Source organism: Notechis scutatus, chromosome 4, assembly GCF_049901735.1.
Source record: "Notechis scutatus isolate UNSWTSFEM ecotype Mainland chromosome 4, rNotScu1.2, whole genome shotgun sequence".
Taxonomy (NCBI): Eukaryota; Metazoa; Chordata; class Lepidosauria; order Squamata; family Elapidae; genus Notechis; species Notechis scutatus.
Window position 1 is genome coordinate 70,593,822 of NC_142012.1, and position 23,790 is coordinate 70,617,611.

The window sequence follows — 23,790 nt, forward strand, 5'->3', positions numbered from 1 at the left end:
TGTGAAAAGGCACCACTTGTTCATCTACCATACACTGCTGCTTGATAATCCCTACTCTTTCCATAAATTGCTGATAAGAGCTGACCTCAGGTCTCCCAACAGTTGTAAATCAAGTTAACAGCAGCTCCTATGCATCAAGGTTAATTTTAGGTCACTATTTATTCAGCAAGAATGTCGACTTGACACTTAAGTGTGTTGCTTATAAATGTGATAAATGGCGTAAACACCAGTTAAGTCTGTCAGGAAGAAGAAGGAAATAAAGTAGTCTATGCTGCAAAAGTATTTTATTAATTTATAGTAGTAGTTAATAACTAGGTTTTAAACAACAGTGAACATAATTTCAATCTTGCTCTCACTAAGGGTAACAGAAAGTAAATGGAAAGGTGAAGAAAGCTTAACTCTAGACTAAGATTAACTCTAGACTACTAGATAATTATTGTCACGGGTTCTTTTAACTATAGCCAATTTGATAGGCTCAAAACATTAAAGAGACACCAACAACACAGGTCTCTAGACATGTGAGCAATCAGATGCTATTACTCATTACTTCTCCACAGGTACTTCTACTTCTGGTCCTCCTAGTACTCCCTTTGAGTACTCCTACTCCTACTTGGAATACTACCAGTGATGAGATTCATCTTTTTTTACTACCGGTTCTATGAGAGAGCACTTTGTGCATGTGCGCAGCATCCATAAACCTCCAATTTTAAGCTTCAAAACTGACTTTCTATTGAGTGCTGGTGAGTAAAACAGCTGAGGCGCAGAAATCCGCACTGCCACACGAATCAGCTGAATCAACAAACAAGGAAATAAAGTGCAGGAAAGGGCGTGGGTGGGTGGGTGGGCCAACTGCTCACCAGCGCTACCGGTTCGCTAGAATACTACACTTAATACACTTGGAATATTGTGTCAGGTTTTGGTCACCATGATACAAAAAAGATTTTGAGATTCTAGAAAGAGTGCAGAAAAGGTCAACAAAGATGATTGGGGGGGACAGGAAGATAAAACTGAATTGGTGAATGAACTTTGTACGTCTAGTATAATGAAGAGAAGGACTAGGGGTGACTTGATAGGGTGGAGCGATTGGTATTGGTCTTATCATTGATGTAGTAGCTGGTTTTAACAAACTACTATGGAAAACTGGATGAATTTTCCCCAACAGTCGAGGAAGACTTAACTGGACCGTGACCGGATTATTTTTGAAATCGAAAATGGACCCAAGAATTTTGGTCCCAACTTTTTACTAGGCAGTTTCAACCTAAGATACTTGATTGACAAATATATACTTTGTCTCCCACTTTAAATGGCGGTTGAAGGGATCTATGTTTATCCGCCTGCTTTTTATAATTTTTGCAGCTTCGGTCAAAGCTTTTTTTGTATCTTCCCAACTTATTTTTAATGAGTTCATCCATTCCGTTAGACACATGGATGTGGGAGGTTCTGAAGATAATTCTGGCATAGGGACAAAGTCCATCCCAGTGTTGATTTGGAAAGGAGTCAGACCTGTGCTGCTATGTACTGCATTATTATAAGCAACCTCTGCAAATGGTAATAATTCAGCCCAGTTTTCCTGTTGATAATTTACATAGCATCTAATGTATTGTTCGACCATGGCGTTTGCCCTCTCTGCTGCTCTGTTGCAGGCCGGATGGAATGCTGAGGATAATCATTGGGAGGACCCAATAGACTTCAAGAATTCCCTCCAGAATTTTGCAGTAAATTGTACCCCTCTGTCTGATATTATTCTATGAGGTACTCCATGTAGTCTATAGATATGCTTCACAAACAAGTTTGCCAGCTTTTTTGTAGATGGAAGTCCTTTACAGGCTGTAAAGTGGGCCTGCTTAGAGAATAAGTCAATTATAGTCAAAATGATCGTATTCCCTTCACTCTTAGGTAATTCTACAATGAAGTCCATTGCGATTTCTTCCCACGGCTTGGTTGGTTCAGCAACTTGTTGGAGGAGACCAGGGGTTTTTCCAGTTCTGTGCTTCATCATGGCACAAATTGAGCAACTTTTTACATAGTCAGGTTTCGACGTTAGGTTTCACTTTTGGCCACCAGAACTGTCTCCTGAGTAAATGTAGGGTTTTTAAGAACCCGAAGTGGCCTCCCAGCCATTAGTCATGGCTATGCTTTAGTACCAGTAGTCTTAGGGTTGCTGGTACATAAAGCTTAGTTCCTTTCCAAGCCATTCATTGTTAATTCGGTTCGAGGTCCAGAAACCAGGGATCGGTCAATAAGGCTTCTTTCAACTCCGTAGTCAGTTTGTCTTCCAGGCATTTGGGGTTGCGGTTGGCTTGGCCTCGAGTTATTACTTGGTTTGCTGATTGAGTTTCTGATATCATGGCTTGTACTATTTCCTCTCTGTGACTGTCAAACTGGGGTTTTGTGGATAGGGCATCTGCCAATGTTTTCCCCCTGGGGATGTATTTCATGCTGAAGTTGAATCGCTTGAAGTATTGAGCCCAGCAGACTTGCTTAGGTGATAGTCTCCAAGGGGTCTTCAGAGCTTCGAGGTTTTTGTGATCAGTCCATACCTCAAAACGGCTCCTTCACCCCTTCTAGGAAGTGCCTCCAGGTTAACAAAGCCCATCGTACAGCAAATGCTTCTTTTTCTCAGACCGCCCATCTTCGCTTGGTGTCAGTTAACTTTTGGGATATATACGTGCAAGGCATCAGTCGGTTCTGAGAGTCTTTTTGTAGCAGAACGTTCGCTGCTGCCACATCACTAGCATCATCTTGGACTATAAAAGGTTTGGTCGGGTCTGGGTGCTGGCATGGAATTCCTGCTTCCAAGCTAATCTAAATCTCCCGGCACAGCAGAACAGCTGATGGTTAGGGGGAAAAAAGGAAAAATAGCAAATTAGCAGGTAAGTTTGCTGGGTAAGGAGTGGACAGGGAAGGTTCCTGAGGGCCATGTGTGTGGCACAGTCTTGTGTTTCTGCACAGTCTGAATTAATTACTTTGGGGGTGCTCTGGGGGTGACATTTCTCTGCAGCCCACCAAAATGTTGTCATGGTCCACCAGTAGGCCACAACCCACCGGTTGGCGACCGCTGGTCTAAGCAATTAGAAATGTTTATGTTTTTATATTTATTGGTTATGTATATCTTTTTGATTTTGTATTTTACGAAATGTTTTGTACTATGTATATATTTTTTAATGTTTAATAAAGTTTATTTTTAAAAGTTAAAAAAACCATTGTTTGAAGGTAACATAAACGAAGAAAAATGACATGGAAGGGAAGACATTAAGCCAACAGGAAGTTTGACTTATGTTAAGAGAGATAAATGATAATTCACAGGTCTAAGATGGTGAAATACGAAAGGAAAAATTGTGATATGTAAAATTATATTAAGGATTATACCTGTGAAAATAAGAAAACATAAGTAACACCATATTTATATTATCAATGATCTATGGTAATATTACTGGAATATTACTGGAATATTAAGTAATGATTATATAATGATTATATAAATGTTATATTAATCACGAAAACAAGGTTGTTTTGTACTCAGGAACATGTCTAATGTCAAATCTCTGGCAGGTCACACTGACACACTGTTTAATGTGTTAATGTATACTAAAATTAAGAAATGCTGATGTTAATACCAGTATCCTAGAATAGACAATCTGCCAAACAGGATATAGGATACACCATAAGTGATTTAGTTTTCTGGAAATGAGATGAGTGGGTGGTGGTTACTGGAAAAGTACCCAGTAGGTGGGAAACAGGATAAGGTGTTGTTAACAGAATCTTGTATGCAGAAGTGTATACAAATCTCCAATGTGCCTATGGAAGAGGTCTCCTCTCTCTCTCTCATTTGAGGAAGAAGGGGTCCTGGCCTTTGCAAATGCTAAATAAACAAGTGCTATATTGTTCTGGTCTCCTATCACTTTTTTATTATTATCACACCATCTTTTAATTTTCTGTAGCAGTAGCCTAATGTATTCTTGCCCCTAGTGAGACAGTTGACATGCTGAAAGTATTTTGGTAGCTGTTGGCTTAGGTTACCACTGTTGAAGTCTCCTAACACAATAAGGAGTGAATCTGGGTATTTTACTTCAGCCCACATAATCTGGTCAGCTAGAGTTTGTAACGCATTGTCTATGCAAGTTTGTGGAACAACATACACTGAACATAGTAGAAATGAGGAGAACTCTCATGGAGAATAAAATAATTTGCAATTGATAATTAATGTCTCTAAGTCCACATCACATAATTTCTTTAGTGTAGTTACATTTTTGCACCATCAGTTATTGATTGATATAAAAGCAGAGACACACCCCCTTCTTTTAACCAGATGTTTCTGCAATTCTGCCTACCCTCTGTATCCGAAACCCTGGGATATGCAGGCTGCTATCATCAATTGACTCATTTAGCCGGGTTTCAGTGAAGCAGAGAGCTGCTGAGTTGTAAAAATCAGAGTTGCATCAGTTTAAAAGAAATATTTCATCCATCTTATTAGCGAGCGAACATAAATTAGCCAGGAAGAGTGAAGGAAGAGGAATTTTTATTCCACTTTTTCTTAGTCGATTTAAAATCCCCATCTCTTACCCCTTTTCCGCCTCCAACATCTCCTTTTGTTTTTGTTTTTCCATTGTTCAGAGAAAGCTGCTTCTTTCTGGATGAAAATCTCTTCTGCATTTGTAAAGATGGGGGGAGAGGGAGTCACAGAAAGCTGCCCTTTAAAACATTATTGCTTGATGCTTAACAGTTGATCTCGAGTATGAAATCCAAAATGAACCACAGGGAATCATAAAAAACAACAGAACTATCAAAGATCATTTCACCAAGGCTGCAGTTCGCAGCGCCATCTTGAATTATGTTAGAATAATTCCGTTATTATAATTCTGTTATATTTCATTTTCTAGATTATTTTACCTCTTCTCTTATATTTCTAATTTCTAGGTCGATATTAAACTTGGGGAAAAGAAAAAAATCACTAATAATAATAATAAATAAATAAAATAATAAATAAAATAATAATAAAATATATATTTATATATATTATATATTTATAATATATAAAAATAATAAAATAATAATAAAAGGGGCAACACCTGCAAATTACAGGCCAATAATGTGTCCGCCAACCATGTTCAAGCTGCTGACCGGCATCATAGATGACAGGATCCAGACTATCTAGAAGCAAATAACATCTTGCCAGTAGAGCAGAAAGGAAACAAACGAGGAAGCAGAGGCACAAAAGATCAGCTCCTGATCGACAAAATTATTCTAGAGAACTACAAAAGCCGAAAAACAAATCTGCATACAACTTGGATTGACTACAAGAAAGCATTTGATTCACTACCGCACAGCTGGATCATCAAGTGCCTGGATGTCATCGGAATATGCAAGTGATTGTTTTATGTTTGTGCTTGTTAGTGTTTGTCTTAAAAATAAAATAAAAAACTTTATTAAAAAAAGGAATATGCAAGTGCATTGGTACCTTCACTGCAAATGTGATGAAGCACTGGAAAACAGAACTGTTTATTGGAAGTGAAAGCTACAGACTGGTCAACATCAAAAGAGGGATTTTCCAGGGTGATTCTTTGTCACCTCTGCTGTTCATCATTGCCATGAACCCTCTGTCAACAATTTTACAGAAAACTAACGTGGGTTATCAAACTGCTAAAAATTCACAGAACATCTCTCACCTGCTGTACATGGATGATCTGAAGTTATACGGAAAATCAGAAATTGAAATCCAGTCACTGACCAGTACAGTTCAAATTTTCAGCACTGACATCAACATGGAGTTCGGCCTGGACAAATGCGCCACAGTGAGATAGAAGAAAGGGAAGATTGTAGAAAGTGATGGAATCGAAATGCCCAATGGACAAACCATCAAGTGCCACCAACCCGAAGCCTACAAATACCTGGGCATACTGCAGCTGGACAATATCAAGCACGGGCAAGTGAAAAATGTGGTCAGCAAAGAATACACACAAAGGGTCAGAAAACTTCTAAAAAGCAAAGTGAGTGGCAGTAACACCATCAAAGCTATAAATACCTGGGCCATACCCGTCATCAGATATACTGCTGGGATTGTAAACTGAACACAGGCAGAGCTGGACAACCTGGATAGAAAAACAAGAAAACTGATGACCATACATTATGCGCTGCACCCGCGTAGTGACGTTGACAGGCTATATTTGCCCAGAAAAGCAGGCAGCAGAGGACTTTTGCAAGTGAAGCAGACAGTCGAAGAAGAGAAGCATGCTCTGGCAGATTATGTGAAAGACAGTGTCAACAAGAGGTCAACAAGAGGAAGCTGCTCAAAGGGCAACAAACCAAGAATCAATATAGGAAAACAGCGATGCAAACTCGGGCTGACAGCTGGTGTAACAAAGCACTGCATGGACAGTTCCTTGAAAAGATCCAAGGAAAAGTAGATAAGGAAAAGATCTAGTTATGGCTGACCAACAGAACACTGAAGAAAGAAACAGAAGGCCTGATTCTTGCAGCCCAAGAACAAGCCATCAGAACGAATGTAATCAAAGCCAGAATAGAAAAATCTGCTGATGACCCCAAATGTAGACTCTGCAAAGAAGTGGACAAAACCATCAATCACATACTGAGCTGTTGCAAGACAATTGCTCAGACTGACTACAAACAACATCACAACACAGTCACTCAGATGGTCCACTGGAACTTGTGTCACAACTACCATCTGCCTGTAGCAAAGAACTGGTGGGATCAAAAGCCTGAAAAAGTGGTTGAAAACGAGCATGCAAAACTACTATGTGACTTCCGAATACAGACTGACAAAGTTTTGGAACACAATACCCTGGATATCATGATTGTGGAGAAGAAAAAAGCGTGGATCGTCGACATTGCCATATCTGGTGATAGCAGAATCGACAAGAAACAACTTGACTTTTTCAACTTGAGAATCGAACTGCAGAGACTCTGGCATAAACCAGTGCAGGTGGTTCCAGTGGTACTCGGCACACTGGGTGCTGTGCCTAAAGACCTAAGCAAGCACTTAAAAACAATTGGCGTTGACAAGATCACCATTGGTCAGCTGCAGAAGGCCACCTTACTGGGATCTGCTCGCATAATCCGCCGATACATCACACAGTCCTAAACACTTGGGAAGTGTTCTTCTAATGATTTGTGATACGAAACCCAGCATAGTTATCTCGTTTGCTGTGTATACTGTCATTTTTGTGTATAATTATAATAATAACAACAACAGCAACAACAATAATAAAAACTGTCAGAGAGCATTTCACCGAGGCTGCCGTTGGCAGCGCCATCTTGACATATGGCATCAATAGCTAACAAGGGCCTGATGGCTTGAACATTATGGAGAGTTTTTCCCCCAAGCTTAAAAATTGATCATGTAAACAATTTGCTCCTGAGTATTCTTTTATGAATGCAGGTCACATCCTAGTTGAAATGTTTCCTACCATCTATCAGTTAGTGCATGAGTGTCAAACTCAATTGCATCACGTGACGTATCATGACTTATCACAACATTTTTTGCCTTTGCGGAGCCGAGGTGGGCATGGCCTGCATGTGACACATCCAGCCTGTGGGCCACCAATTTGACATCCCTGAGTTAGTGGCACTAGGTTCCCAAATGCACCCCAAATATTGCAAGCTGCTGTTCACCTGGAGTTCTGTGGCTTTATGCTGAAGTTCATTTGCCCTGAGCCAGGAGAAAGTGAGTTTTCTTGACCGCTGCAGTAGGGCCATTCTGTCTGTTTCCTGATCAAGAGATATAATTTCTCGGTTTCTATTGTGAAAACTCAATGAGCTATTTTCCTTGATCTGGTGTCATCCTTCTGCAGGCCTGGCCTTCTAATGCCTTGCTCGCCAGTGGAACTGATGCTAATGGTTCACCCCTATTCCCAAAAAGTAGCAAGGATTTTGAACCAACATTTGTTTGTGTTTGTCATAGTCTCCAGCAAATCATCATGCTCAATGTCATGGACACCGTTTCCCTTGCCAGTTCATTCAAGCCTTCAAATATCTAGTATCTACTGGAATATCCACGAATGACTAGTCTAGTGCAAGGAGGCAATAGCCATAATTGAATTCACTGTTTCTGTTCTCACTGCCAAAGTCATTGCTTCTTAAAAGCATCCTAGAGACCACTCTGGTTTACAACTCATCTGTCTGTAAGGGAATCCCTCCCATCTTTTTGGCACCATTGAACTGAAAAGTTGGAGAAAAATAGCATTCTTTGCTTGGAGAATACTTATTTAAAAAATACCTGAGGTTCCCTGACTCTCAGCAACGATGTATCAGAAATACCTGTTCATCTTGAAAATCCCTGTAGTTTTAAAGAGCCAAAAGTTGGAACTCAAGTTTGAACAGCTTGTACAGAAAGATGCTTTCCCTATTATACAATATCCTTAAATCTGCTTTTATTAAAGTGATATATTTTTAAGATAATGAAATAATGCTATAAAGCAACAAATATTTTTGTAATTAGCATAACTATCTCACTTATTGTAAAAGAAACCTTTTTATTGTTCTAATTACAGGGGTCTCCAAACTTGGCAACTTTAAGACTTGTGGACTTCAATTCATGAAGCATGGCTGGCTGAGGAATTCTGGGAGCTGAAGTCCACAGGTCTTAAAAGTTGCCAAGTTTGGAGACCCTGTTCTAATAAAATCAATATTTTATTGATTGTTTTACCATTCAGCAGTTTTATTTTTGACAAACTGAATAGCCAAGAAAAAGATTTTAAAATGTATGCAAGGAAAACATCATAATAGTACTGGGGGGGAGGAAGAGGAGGACACATATCTATCCTATTACTCGCAATCTTTAATTTTTTAAGCTCTTCAATGTTAAAACCACTTCAGGTACAGGTAGTCCTCGACTTACAACAGTTCATTTAGTGGCTGTTCAATGTTACAACAGCACTGAAAAAAGTAACATGATCATTTTTCAGTTTCAAACTTTGTAACATCCCCATGATCATGTGATCAAAATTCAAATGCTTGGCAATTGGTTTATACTTATGACTACTGCTGTGTCTCAAAATCGTGTGACCACTTTTTGTTATCTTCTGACAAGCAAAGTCAATGGGAAAGGCAAATTCACTTAATAACCAGGTTACAAACTTAACAATTGCAGTGATTCACTTAACAACTATGGCAAGAAAAGTTGTAAAATGGGACAAAACTCACTTAACAAATATATCACTTAACAACAGAAATGACTCAGTTGTAGTCATAAGTCAAGGACTACCAGTAACATGCTAACCATATAATTAAGCTTTTTACAGGAAAAGTGTTATTATTTATAACAAGGGTAGGAAAAAGACACAATTTGTTGACCAGTCATGGTTTAAATATAGGGATTCTAAACAATAAAAAGCCTTTTTTGTATTAAAACTAAAATAAGTACATTGGTAAAACTTCCCAAATTTTATGGGTAATGTCATACTATTAATCCCTGAAGCAAGTTATTTCCATGAAGTGATATCCTCCATCAAATTAAGCAGTGTGGTTGCTGTCATCAGCATACTGCTGATCTGCATTTTAGGTAAGTCAAGATTCCAGTTAAATAATAATTTAACTACTTACTTTTATTGCCTACAAGGGCCACACGGGGTTGTGTTTCTGACTCTTCATTGACCTTCTTTACAACATTATGCCAATTTTCTAAGTTTTCAAAGCTCTGTTGATTCGTAACATCATAAACCAAAAGGACAGCCTAAAAAAAAAAAGGCTTATGTGAAAAGCAATATTAATGATAAAAAAATCAGACAACTAAATTGCATAAACTTAAGATAAGGGCTGATGCATAAAGACTCTTAATACATACATTCTGCACAAGGGGAAAGATGACTTTCAAGTTCACGTATACCATAAAGATACAAACAGGTCAAAATCAGTATATTCTATATAAAATCTAGTGATTCAAAAATTATAGTTTAAAAAAGGTTTTTGCATTCTTAATGTTGATAAAACAGAGCTGCAGTAAAATATATTTTTTATTTTTGCTTATATGCTTCAACTGTATCATACTGAGAATTGTATCTATCTATTATATTACTACACCACCATAATCAAGCAATTTTTATTTTTATTTACTGAAATTTTTTGCTGCCCATCTTGCCAACAAGGCGACTGTCAGTCCGGGATCCACCTTGAATCAGATTTGGGGTTGCCACAAGGGAGGATGGATAACTGTGGGAATGAGAGTGAAGTGAGAAGGGAGGATAGCCACAACAACATGCTTTCACCAGAGGTCAAGGTCAAGTCGCTGGAGTTAGGAGGGGAGTTCAGAATGGAGGTGATTGGAGAGTGTGACTTGAGGGTCATCAGTATGTGAGTTTAATATAGCAGGGGAATGTGGGAATTCAGATTCAGGTTTTCCCCAAATGTGCCAATATAACTTCTCTAATAAATTCTTACTTGGATGGACTTTGTAGTGCTGAATTGGGATGGAAAGTTTGGCTGGAATGCTGACATTAACCCAAATCCCCTAAAAAGAAAATCACAGCAGCTTTCGCAAATGCAGTACCTGGGGTCCTGAGCCCCAAGACGCTCTCCAAAAGTACTGGAAGCATAAACTCAGGGAAGATGGAGCAAGAATCCAAGGCTGGTAAAGGGGCCACCAAACCCATGCAGGGGGAAGTCTGAAAAACCTGCTGTTACCCTTCAGAGGCAGAAGTGGCGGCAGCCAAGGCTGCGCAGGCTGAAATCTGGAGCAGCGCGAGACCCAAGGTACTGACCCTTTGGCAGAACCCGCCAACAGAACCAGCAATTGGTGTTCCTCCACCTCTGGGAGCACAGTGACAACTGGGAGCTGGAGCTGCCTATGAGTGGAGACCACCGTGATCCCTAGAGGCTGGCAAGTTTCAAAAGTGGAGATTTCAACCAGCGTCTCAGAATCAGTCGCTAGCCAGGTTACCCGAAAAATCTGAACTGCTAAATGTGCGTCCCATGGTCCAGATCTGCCCACACATGGTCCAGCCAGGATGGGTGTTGCCACAGCCTGTCTTCCACTATCCGGGACCTGGAGCAATGGCAGGCCAGAGCAGAGCATCTGCTTCATTTCGTTTGGTAGCGGCCGGTCCAAGGCCCAGGTCCCAGCAACAAAGTCTTTCCACTGCAGCTGCAGCCCAGTCACCCACCACGGCAGGATGACTCCAAGCGTCACCTGACTGATCAAGCCCTGGGAACAGAGGCAGGCAGGGAGATGCACCCAGGCCAATCCCACAAGCCGCACCAGAGATGCCGCCTGCAGACCAAGTTCCTCCCGGGTGGGCTTTTTATTCCTGACATGGGTGGATCCAGTACCAGTGGACACCAGCTCCAGCTCTGATGCCAATTCCTCCAGCCACAACTGTACCCCCTCCAGCCGCTACCTCACTACAATTCCCGGTCACCTTTGACAGCACCCCAGGCAAACTGTCCTACTCCCTCAACAGGATTTGGGATCACATTGATCATTATGCTGCGTAATACCAATCAGACTGGTACATGATTAAAAATTCAGATATCTTTTTTCTATGTCCATCATGTTCTCCTAAGCTAAGCAAACTGAGTACCCTACCTGACAGAGTTGAAAGCATAGAATCACTCATTCACTCAATAGAAGAACGCTTAGCAACACATTTTGAAACAACTATACAAGCAAGCCTAATTTCTCTTGGAAAAAAAAATACAGCACAGATAAGTGAGTACCTATCAGCTCAAAATCAACAACCACAACTACTACCTCAACTACAATCACAACTACAACCAAAAATAACCACCAAACCACAGCCACAAACAATTACTATCCCTTCAAATAATTCCACAAATAATATCTCCTTACTCATCAGAGAAACCATGGAACGTGAACAGAAACATCCAAATGCCATCATATTTGGTCTCGAAGACACCAACGAATCAGATGACATCACCAAAGTTCGTGATATCATAAACAATTCTAATACAACAAACATCTCTCCTGAAGATATCATTGAAATAACCAGAGATGGCCATGGGTACAAATACAATGATGGCTCTGTGGCCCCAAGATTTTGTAGAGTTGTATGCAAAAATGAGTCCAGCAAACGCATATTCATTCATACAATAAACGCCATTGCAAAAACCAATCCCAACCACAAAAAACTTCGCTCAAGACCAGACTTATCCATACTGCAAAGAATCCGCTCCCGTGAACTCCGCGCAGAACTCAAAAACCGTCTAGACAATGGAGAAAAGAACCTATACACTGACTACAGAGCTGATTGCATCAAAAGAAAATCACACAACCCACAACTCCGCATCCAACCCCACCCCATCCAATCCAACATCACTGAAAACTAGGCATGCACACCCCTAACTACCTCTATTCCAACCACAACTAGCCTTAAATGCAAGATACTCAATGCAAGAAGCCTTGTAAATAAAATACCGTATATGCCGGCGTATAAGACGACCCGGCGTATAAGACGACCCCCAACATTTCCACTCAAAATATAGTTTGTTATATACTCGCCCCTCTTCCGCACGCCTTCCACTTTTGCACTTTTTTTTTTTTGAGGCACTTTTGTGCACCGTGGAAACGAATCCCGTGAAGCCGAAAGGAACAGCCAGCCTTCTCCCAGCTCCCAAGGAAACGAGGCTCGCCGCCCGGGCTCCGCTGAGGTATCCGGCTGGGGCTGTCAGGAGTTGTTACCGCTGGCGCGGCTCCGCGCGGCTCCAGTCCGCGTTGCCTCGGGAAGGGAAAGGCAAAAAGGAAGAGCCGCGCGGCGCTTTGCAATGGCAGCAGCGGCTCCTGGTTTTGCCTTTCCCTTCCCGAGGCAACGCGGGACTGGAGCCGCGGAGCCGCGCCAGCGGTAACAACTCCTGACAGCCCCAGCCGGATACCTCAGCGGAGCTCGGGCGGTGCGAGCCTGCGTTTCCTTGGGAGCTGGGAGAAGGCTAGCTGCTCCTTTCGGCTTCACGGGATTCGTTTCCACGGTGCTAAAGTGCCTCAGCCGCGGGCAGCCGCAGTGCTTCCCAATTACTATTTGCCGGCGTATAAGACGACCCGGCATATAAGACGACCCCCCCAATTGGAGGCATGTTTTTCAGGGCAAAAAAGTCGTCTTATACGCCGGCAAATACGGTAGCTGAATTTCTCCTCTTACTAAATACGGCTAAATTCGACATTATATTTGTCTGTGAAACATGGCTCAACGCACCTCTCCCTGACTCCATTACCACAGTAAGATATTATCATGTTTACCGATCAGATTGTGAAAAAAAGTCCCTACATCTAAAAAACATCCAAGATACCCAGGAGCTTGCTCTTCCTGAGACCATCATCTGTGAACTTAAATATCACATTTTGGTTCTTATTATGTTACAGAGCCCCTGATTATGACATTGAAGATGTAAACAAGCTAAATACACTACTAACATGGGCAGCATCCTGCCCACATACTTTGTCCATGCCCCTGGTGGAGACTGACTCTGAGGAAGAGGAGGAACAGCCAACAGGGAGTGCGAGTGTGGCTCCAGAGGTGGTGGAGCCTGGGGAAGGGCAGAGGCCGGCTGAGCAATCAGAGGAGGATCCAGGCCCATCCTCTATCCATCCTAGATCATGCATGGAGGAGAGGATCAGGGAAAAGCAAGGTCTACTCAAGAGGAAATTACCATGATCCTCCTCATGGCTTGCAGCTGGGAACTATGTATATAAGTTTGTAACTGCGCAGTCAGAATTGCTGGAGTCAAAGTTTAGTGTTTACTTTGAAAGAGGTTTATCTTTGCTGGCGTTCTTCCCACAGACTCTCCTCAGTTATTTTCCTAGAGTTTATGATTAGTTATCTTGGCTTGCTTCGGAACTCTCGTCAATACGGTTTGTTTTGGTTTTCTTTTTGCCTCATTATTTACTTTTGTGACTTTAAACTGTTCCTAATAAAACAGTGAAGTTAAGTTGAGGGCCTTACCGGACTTTAATGTATGTTTTGGGTTTTGGGTTATTTTGAGAGACTACGGGTCATTACATGCTTTTATTTTTCTTGGTGACTTCAATCTACCTTATATTAACTGGACCCTTAACGAATGTACAAGTGAACCCACACATGCAACCTCCAGGCAGTCTCCAGGCAGAAAGGCATGTGTCAACCCATCCATGGATTCTCCAATCGTCATGCTGGAGAAACTACTATTTTCAACTGAATATACACAGTATAGAGCAAGCAACATCTGTTTTGGACAGCTATTAAGGACACATCTCATTTATTAAAAAAAAATACTATCCTAGCACTCTGCCCAAAATAACCCTTGATCTGAAAAATGAATGTTAAAATAAATTTCATTTATATATTCACATTTTCATATTCTGTTGTAAATTATTATTATTTAAATAAACATTATAGTTAGACCAAGAGTAAGAAACTATAGTAGTTTATAATGCTTTAACCATACCTGTGCACCATAGATATATTTGTCCAGCATCTTGCTTCCTATTGTTTGGCCTCCGATATCCCATACATGAAGAGTAACATTTATATTTCCTGAAAAGGGGAAGGGGAAACAAAAAGTTAATGTATAAGGCATAGCCGAGTTACAGAATCAGATATAATCTTTACAATTCATTATTGAAACACTATACAATATACCTATATAAAATGTGTTTATCACTAATTTATTTGTCTTGTATTAGCAACAAGCTTTTTTATTGCACACAACACATGGTTAGCTGTAATCTATCAAATTTCAAAGAATGCTGAAATTTATTAAGAATTTCAAGCTTGGACTTCCAGTTTACAGGGCTTCGGCATCAGGCAGGAATCCGCGAGCGTGCGCGGTTTCTGCCTAGGCTCGCCGCTGGAGCGTCCCGAGCCAGTTGGCTTCGGGGCTAAGCCACCCCGTAGAGGTGGCGAAGAGGGGGGAGATCCCAGCAGGGTCGAGGAAAGCTGCATCTTTCCTCCCCAGCTGACTAAACTTCCTTTCCCGAAGGCGGTTAGAGCGGCGGTCAGAAATGGACGCCTCAAAGAAGCACTCATCTGGAAAAGAAAGTGCAGGAGGAAGCTAAGAAGTGAAAGTTTTGGCTGACCGGGATAAGAAGCAACAACTAAGGTATCCTGGAATTTAAATTTTTTTAAAAAAATACATCACTCCCAAAGAAGATTCGGTAGCAGTGAATGAAAGTGAAAAGGGAAAGTTTTTTTTTTCCACTCTCCTTCCTTACATTGACAGCGAACAGAGATGAACGAGAAATCGGAAAAACCCACTTTGGCATCAATAGGTAATTAAACTGGATAATTAAATGTCAAGGGGACAATAAGGATTTCTGAATACTAAAAAAAACTATTTTTTTGCTGTAAGTGGGAAGGGAGAGGAAAAGAATAAGAGCAGGATTTGGAAGGAGGAGACTGCCTGGAATTTAAAAGAATCTGATTAAATCCTAACAAGACTTCTAAAAGATACATTTTAACTGGAACTTTGTAACTAAATAGTAACCCCAGGAAGAGAAAGTGAAAAAAGAAGAAAGTGTTAAAAGAAACAGCTTGTGTGTATTTGGATTGCTTGGTGACTTTGGGACTTTTGGAAATTATATTTGAATGACTAAAAACACTTGGGTGGTTGTTTGAAATTTTTTTTTACAATGGCATCACTTGTGGATGAACTGAAAATGGAATTTAAAAAATACAAAGAAGAGGAACAAGAAGGGAAGGGCTCTCTTGGCTCTGTTTTTCAATTCTTAGAAATGGCGATCTGTACCTACGAGAAACTACAAGAAAAGACTGCGCAACAAGAAGATTGGGACAAAGAAGAAGCCATCTTTAATGAACAAGTAACTTTACCTGGGGAAGAAAGGGGAAAGGGGGGAAAGAGAATGGAGACTTTAAGACCTAAAAAAACAACCAAAAAAGGGAAAAATAAGGTGAAAAGTGGATATAATGTTAGAAAGCAACAGAAAAGGGGAACACAGAAGAGGGAAATGGAGGTGGAGAGACAAGGGGGTAAAAAGGGCAGAGAGAAGAAGCAAGGGAGGAAGGAAGGGAAGAGAAGCTATAAAGGTGTGGGGCAAGATGTAAAGAAACAGGACTTATTTAGAGATAATGGGTAAAAATTTAACTGAAAAGGGGATTCTGTAAAGGTACATAAGATTGTATTGTTATATTTGTATTAGAAATAATGTTAGAAAATTGGAAACAGCATATGATTAAAAAGTGGGATAAAATACTCAGTGTAATTCAGTGAAACTTTTGTGAACAAAATAAATGAAATGAAATAAATGAGAGAATTGAATTAGGAAGGAATGGGAACATTTTAATGACACAATGTTTTAAAATATAAGTGAAGTGGGGGGGAAGTAACTATGGAAAGTTTATAAGTGTTCCCATAGAAGTATGATACTTATTTGAAAAGTAATGTGTAAAATGTTTAAGATTTAAATGAATATTAATATTAATTTGAATTGGTATGGATTGTTGTTTTAATTATATTATATATTTATAATTTTTTCTCTTTTTAAAATATAGTGTGTAACTTTAGAATGAACTAAGCAGAATCTGAATGGAAGTTATGTATTATACTAAGTGTTATAAATTTAGGGGAAAGATATAAAGGTGTCATACTCCAATCAGTGATTACAGGAGAAATTTTGTTTAATGAGAAAAGATAATAGACAGCTGGAAACAGGACAGACAAAGAATATAAATATAATGATCTGAATTGAGATGAAATAAATAAAATAAAATTAAGAAAGTTAAAAGAGGGGAGAAGCTATATAGAAAACATTGAATGGTAATAAGATATGGAATGGTATATAAAATGAGCATGAATTTGAATTTGTGTCTGTACGAAGAGATGTAACCTGGGATCAAGCTGCTTTCAAAAAAGATGTTTTATGTTTTTATGTTTTATGTTTTGTTTGTTTATGTTTGTTTTTAAAAATCAATAAAAAAAATGTAAAAAGAATTTCAAGCTTATCTTATTTTTTAAGCAGCAGTTGTCCATAATACACTGAAAAATTGTTTTTACACAGAATGGTAATTTGAAATGCAGATTTATTTGGCTGCCCAGCTAATCTTATCTAAGATATGCAACTAAAATAAAATATTGAAATACAAAATGGTTTAAAAAACATTTTAAATGTTATAAAATGAAATATAAAATTTTGCTCAAGATTAAAAACTCTTAATAGTGCTATCCTGACAAATATCTTCTCAGAAGTAAGGCCCCATGAAATCAATGTTACTTACTTCCAAAGAAAAGTACAGTACTGCAGTCTTAGTAACCCAAATTATCAAACACAGGTTGCATCACAGTTTATTAGTTTAAAAAGATGAGTTACTTAAGAGGCCAAGGCAAGTGGCAGTATCTTTATTAATGTCATGCCCTTTAGGTAGAGTCGGACTCTGAGGGAGAGGAGGAACAGCGGACAGGGAGTGGAGGTGTGGCTCCGGAGGTTGTGGAGGAGGCTGGGGAAGGGCCGAGGCCGGCTGGGCAGTCAGACGAAGAACCAGGCCCATCCCCTCTACATCCTAGGACACGCAGGAAGAAACGGAGAAGGAAACAGCTTGAGTTATGAGAGAGGAAGTGGCCATGATCCTCCTCATTGGTTGCAGCTGGGGAGACTAGTATATAAGAGAGATGGTTAAAACACTTCATTGCCAGAAGCAAAGCTAGTTTTATTTTGGGCTGAAGTTATCTTGGTTGGCGTTCTTCCAACAGACTGTGCCTTGTTATCTCCTTGAATTTGGTAATTACTTATCCTAGTCCGTTGTGGAAATTTCATCATTGTAGTTTGTTTGGTTATTATTTCACCTCTACCTGCTCATTAAGTTCGGACTGTATTGCTTTCTTTTGAAGACTATTTTTGAGAAAGTTTTATCTCCAACTGAGAATTATTGAACAGTGGGGCCAAGTTGGGGGCATTAAAGGACATTTATTTACGTTTTGGATTTTGTTACGTTTGTATTACACTCTGGGTCATCACAATTAAGTTCCCAAAGGATGAAAAGATTGGGGGGGGAGGGATTTTTGCATTCTACAGCAAAGGTACCATCACAAAGCCCTTCAGACTGTCACCAAATCCTTCTCAGCATCTCCGCTTCCTACGCACTGCCTCTGTGACAGTCTGAAGGGCAGGGCCAGCACAATGTCCACAGAAGACAATTATTCTGTTATTCCCAAATGGTTAAGGCTATTTAAATTGGGCAAAAAAATGGATTAGCAGCTATGTTTAGGTTTTTTAAAATTGTTGAAGGCATAAAATATGTGATCTAAAACTGGTAACTATTCATCTTAAAGAAATCCCACTTCTTAAGATGGTATGATTAAAGGCATGTTACGCCATACAAACAAAAAAACAACACCGCGTGGAGCACATTCATCCTCTGTCAATGGCACAGTGATAAATGCACTGGGGGGTTCCAGGAAGGGATTCAGCCTGACTCATTAGCTCAAAGGGGATTCCTGGCTGGATGGCAATTTACACTCATCCTCAGCCATATCACATTTTTTCTGCAGTGCTTTAGAAACAAAAAAATAAAACACCAAATAGGCAGACATAAAGATTTTGGAAACAAGCCTATAAACAAAATACAATATAATTTTGTGAGTTACTGTATCACAAATTATTTTCACTGTTTGTTAACAGACATCCAGCAAATATTCCTTGTGGATAAATTTTTCCCCTTTGTTAGTAATGCAATTCAATTTGTGTGTGTGTGTGTGTGTGTGCGTGCGTGTTACCATAGAATCTTCAGATTCTCTCTCTCTCCCCTCCCTCCCTCCCCCCTCACTTAAATTTAACTCATTCTATTTCAAATTTGGCACAGCGGTACCAGAAGCATTCAAATATCTTTCTGCCATTTTAGAACTGTTCCAGGCATAAAATGTGCCCATTACTAGTTTCCAAAGACACTATATTTGAAATGTTTTGCACATCACTACTGTTTATATCTTTCACACTGAACAACCTAATACAAATATGTGGAATTTAAACAAAATAGTATTTTTCTCATTATACTGATGTATAATCCTCTCACTCCCCTCAAAAGTCCCAATCAGGTACATATTCAATAACAATATGATCTTGCTGTTGACTAAATCACCCTCAAAGGAAAGTTAAAAAAAGGAGATTTTTGTCACACGAAGAAAACGACTTTTGAGACTGAATTGTATCTAACAGAAATTCATAACAAAACCTATTAATTTATTAGATTTTGAAAAAGCAGTGATTTCATTTCATTCACCTTTGCAAGTTTTTGAAAAAATAAGACATTTGAACTGTCCGATACTATTTGTATGATTAACTTCTCATTTTGATATTAATTATTTTAATTAAGCTCAGATTGGTTTCTAATTGCAGCTCCATCTTTAGCGGAAATAACTTACAAAAAAAGATAGTTCACAATAAGCAGCTTGGCTTGTTAATCTTTCTATAAAATTGCTGCAAGGAAACAAGAAGAGGGTGGCCAGATAAATGATCCCTACATTTCTAGCTGCAGAAGAAAGTGAGTTAATTTTAATATTGCTAAATGCCTATTTAAAAAAGATAGTTGTAGCTGGTATACAAAATCATCAATATTTCACCCATGTCTCTAAGTAAATATATTACCTTACAACATTTCTGATGGAAGTCATGCAGACATTCATTGCAAACAGTAGTTCCCCATGGGAAGCAGAAGGGTGCTAAATAAATAAATCTGTGGAGATTTACTCTAAAGAGGTATTAATGGTTCTGATAATTGCATGGTACAAAATCTATTTTTATTGTGGCTTTTCCCCACATTTATAAAAAAAGAAAGAATATGCATCCACATTTTCTTCAGGTATGCTTTTCTATATTTTTTTTTATCAGAAGCTGATTACTTATTTGGTACATAATAGCAATAATTCACACATTTTTTTAATTCAACCAAGCATGAAATTGAATTTATCAAGAATGCAGGGCAAATATCCAAAAGTTTTTGGTCACTAGTAGGATTCAATAACCCTCTAAAACAGGGGTATCAAAGTAGCATCATCATGGCGTTGTCAAGTGATGTATCACGGCTTTTTTCCTTTGCTAAACCAGGTGTGAGCGTAGCATTCAACCCATGGGCCACGAGTTTGACACCCCTGCTCTAAAAGTATACTAAGTGTGCTAGTTAACCTTAATTAAAGTCTCTGTCATCAAGATAGAATTAAAACCACTTTTGTTCATTTCTTTTGCTGAAGCCTTTTAAACCCCCTCACAGTAAAATCTTGTTTACTGGGTTATATCTGCAATTTTCCTTCAAGTATTTTGACTGACACTTAATGAGTTATATGAGTTAAACACTTCCAGGTGTTTGGGGTTGCAGTTGGCTTGGGCTCAACTGGTCACTTGGCCTGCCAATTGAGCTTCTGAAATTAAGGCTTCTATTATTTCCTCTCGATGGCTGTCAAACTGAGATTTTCTGGACAGAGCGTCCGCCAATACGTTTTTCCCTCCAGGGATATATTTAATGTTAAAAGTTGAATCGCTTGAAATATTGGGCCCAGCGGACTTGTTTGGGCGATAATTTCCTAGGGGTCTTTAGAGCCTCAAGGTTCTTATGATCAGTCCATAGCTCAAAGGCCTCTGGTGCCCCTTCTAGAAAATGCCTCCAAGTCAACAAAGCCAAGTCAACAATATGGCGAATGCTTCTTTCTCCCAGATCGCCCACCTTCGCTCTGTGTCTGTCAGCTTTTTGGACACATAAGCACAAGGCATCAGTCAGCCTTGAGAGTCCTTTTGCAACAAAACAGCTGCCACCACTACATCACTTGCATCCGTTTGGACAATAAAAGGCTTGGTCGCGTCTGGCTGCTGGAGGATGGACTCAGCTGCAAAGAGGCGTTTTAAGATTTTGAAAGCTGGTGAAATTAGAACTTCCGGTGGCAGGACAGGGGCGTGCAGAGGTGGAGAAGACTGCTGCAGTTTTTAGATACCTTCTCTAGCGTCTGGAGCGATCTCGAGGAGATACACGAACTCCGGAGAGGTTTGTGTCAGCATAGGAGACTCTCGAGTTACAGAGTGGGGGTAGGCAACCCCCTGGCAACGAAGAGAAGAGCTCCTGAGCCCAGCGCAGAAGAGCTAGCTGCCAGTCTATGGCGGCTCCAAACTCCGGTCTGCCACCGATGTGACTAAGCAAGATAGTGACAGCCTGCAAGATCGGAGCAGTAAAAGGTGCTGAAAGATCATAGTACAATATTGAAGAGTGAAGAATGGCAGTAGTGTGAGAGATTTCTCTTCCTGGTTATGAGCAGCACTTGGTGGAAGCCGGAGAGAAAAGCGGCCAGAAAAGCGGCTTGAAAAGCGAAAGTGCGACAAATGCGAGCGGAAAGGCGTGATCATTAGAATGAAAGTGTGGATTATAGCTTTTGAAAGGGAAACCCTTGGGAGAGAGGAAGAACATCGGAAACCAGGAGACTGGAGGACTTGAATTTGTGAGTGATTTGGTATTTGGGACTAACTTTTTGACAATATCTGAGAAGAAGGAGGCGACGGAGGAGGAAGAACTGTGGCACTGAAAGTGTCTTATTAACTTGGAAAACTCTTTACAGCACCAGCAGACAAACATAAAAAGAAAGGAATTGCAATATTTGTGAAAGATGATGTAAAAGCAGAACTAATCTGGTCGGATCCAGAAGGAAGGTTATACAAATTTGGATTAATCATATTACATTTTTATTGGTAGCAATCTACGCGCCAAATGAAGAACAAGGGAAATTTTTTAAAGATCTTCATCAGAAAATAATAGGTTTCGAAAAAAGGAATATTTGCATGATAGGCGACTTCAACTCCATTGCTGATCATCAAAAAGACCATAGTAATGTGAATAAGAACAAGAAAGGGAAAAGAGAATTTTCTATGCCCTGTAAGGACATGATGAAAGAATTAAACTTAATAGACTTATGGAGAAAACTAAACCCAGAAGAGAAACAGTTTACATATTATTCAAATCCACACAAAATTTGGACCAGAATAGATATGGCCTGGATGGATGGGGAATTGGCCAATGAAATAAAAGAAATTAAAATCCTTCCAAATGAATGGGCCGACCACAACCCAATACAATTAATTTGGAGAGATAGGAGAAAAACAAAGAAAAGATGGACACTAAATACTCAGTTAATAAACGAAGAAGAGTACATTAATAAGCTGAAAGAGGAATTAAATTATTTTCTAAAAGAAAATAATAATGAAGCAACCACGAAACAAAATATTTGGGATACAATGAAGGCAATTATAAGAGGAACAACAATATCTTATAACGCCATGAGAAATAAAAGAATACATGCCCAACAAAATAAATTCCAACAACAAATTAAAGAATTAGAAATACAACTACAAAAATCCCCTAAAAACCAGAGAATACAAAATCAGTTAATAACAATTAAACATAAATTGAACTTACTTGAACAAGATAAAATAGAAGTTAACTTGAAAAGGTCCAAACAAAATTATTTTGAGTATGCAAATAAACCAGGAAGATGGCTATCCCATAAACTTAAAAAACTGAAAGAAAAGAGATTGATACACCAACTAATGGATGAGAAAGGCGTCTTACAACATGAGATAGAGAAGAAAAAAGATATCATTTACAACTATTTTCAAAGATTATATAAAAAGGAGGAAGTTAATGAAGATAAAATAAGAACTTATTTAGAGGAGACGAATGACAAGGTAATTGGAGAGGAATGGAAAGAATTATTGAATAAAGATATTACATGGCCTGAATTGAAGTCAGCAACGGAGAATCAAAGGAATAACAAATCTCCAGGACCAGATGGGTTCCCGGCAGAACTATATAAAGCAATAATGGAACTAGTAGGACCACTGATGCTGGAAGTGTTTAATGAGGTACTTCTGGCAGCCAAGATGCTGGACTCGTGGAGGGGGGCGCTGATTTCGCTAATCCCGAAGGAGGATGCAGATCATAGATACATTAACAACTATAGACCGATTTCACTTTTAAATGCCGATTATAAATTATTTACTTCTATCATAGCTAATAGAGTAAAACAAGCTTTAAATCCACATATCCACGAAGATCAAAATGGATTTCTTCCGTCCCAACAAATAAAGAACAATTTAAGAACCGTTATCGATGTCCTAGAATACTATGAAGCCCACCCGGAGAAACAATCCGCACTCATGTTTTTAGATGCTGAGAAAGCATTTGACAACTTAAATTGGCACTTTTTAATTCAAAAAATTTACAATATGAGTCTTGGCACCAAATTTGAAAACATTATAACAACAATTTACAATACACAACAGGCTAATATACTAATTAATGGCGAACAAACAGGTCCAATAAATATAGAAAAAGGTGTCAGACAGGACTGCCCTCTCTCACCTCTTCTTTTCATTTTTGCCCTAGAATCACTTTTAACATGGGTTAGACAAAATTCTGAAATTAGAGGAGAGTCAAATCAGAAGAATATAAACTACAAGCGTTTGCTGACGATATGGTTTTCTTTTTGGAGGAACCTATGGAAAAAGGATATAATCTAATAAAAGAATTAGAACGATTTGGCACAGTGGCAGGATTAAAAATTAATAGAAAAAAGATGAAATTAATGACCAAAAACTTAACAGAAAGCCAGAAGGAAGAATTAGAAGCAATGATGGGGATACAGGTAACAAAAAGGGTCAAATATTTAGGAATATGGTTAACACCACAAGGTAAATCACTCAAAGAGAACAATTATGATAAACTACTTCAACAAACAAAGAAAGATTTAGAATCCTGGAATAAGCTGCAGCTCTCCCTATTGGGCAGGATTGCCTCGATTAAAGTGAACATATTACCAAAATTTCTTTATTTATTCCAGACAATTCCAATTAAGTTGCCAAAAAAT

General features: G+C 39.2%; 2 protein-coding genes across 3 annotated transcripts in view; one reads left to right on the plus strand and one right to left on the minus strand.

The window, feature by feature from the left end:
* Positions 1–23,790, plus strand: part of CC2D2A (coiled-coil and C2 domain containing 2A) — a 1,114,036-nt gene that overhangs the window by 587,794 nt on the left and 502,452 nt on the right. The window lies entirely within an intron of this gene.
* RAB28 (RAB28, member RAS oncogene family) overlaps positions 1–23,790 on the minus strand; it is a 139,887-nt gene that overhangs the window by 57,861 nt on the left and 58,236 nt on the right. For both annotated transcript variants that reach the window (XM_087963688.1, XM_087963689.1), the window contains exons 3-4: positions 14,386–14,474; positions 9,559–9,688 (exon numbers count right to left, since the gene is read on the minus strand). In XM_087963688.1, coding sequence (XP_087819814.1) covers positions 9,559–9,688; positions 14,386–14,474 — 219 coding nt within the window. The remainder of the gene's footprint in view (positions 1–9,558; positions 9,689–14,385; positions 14,475–23,790) is intronic.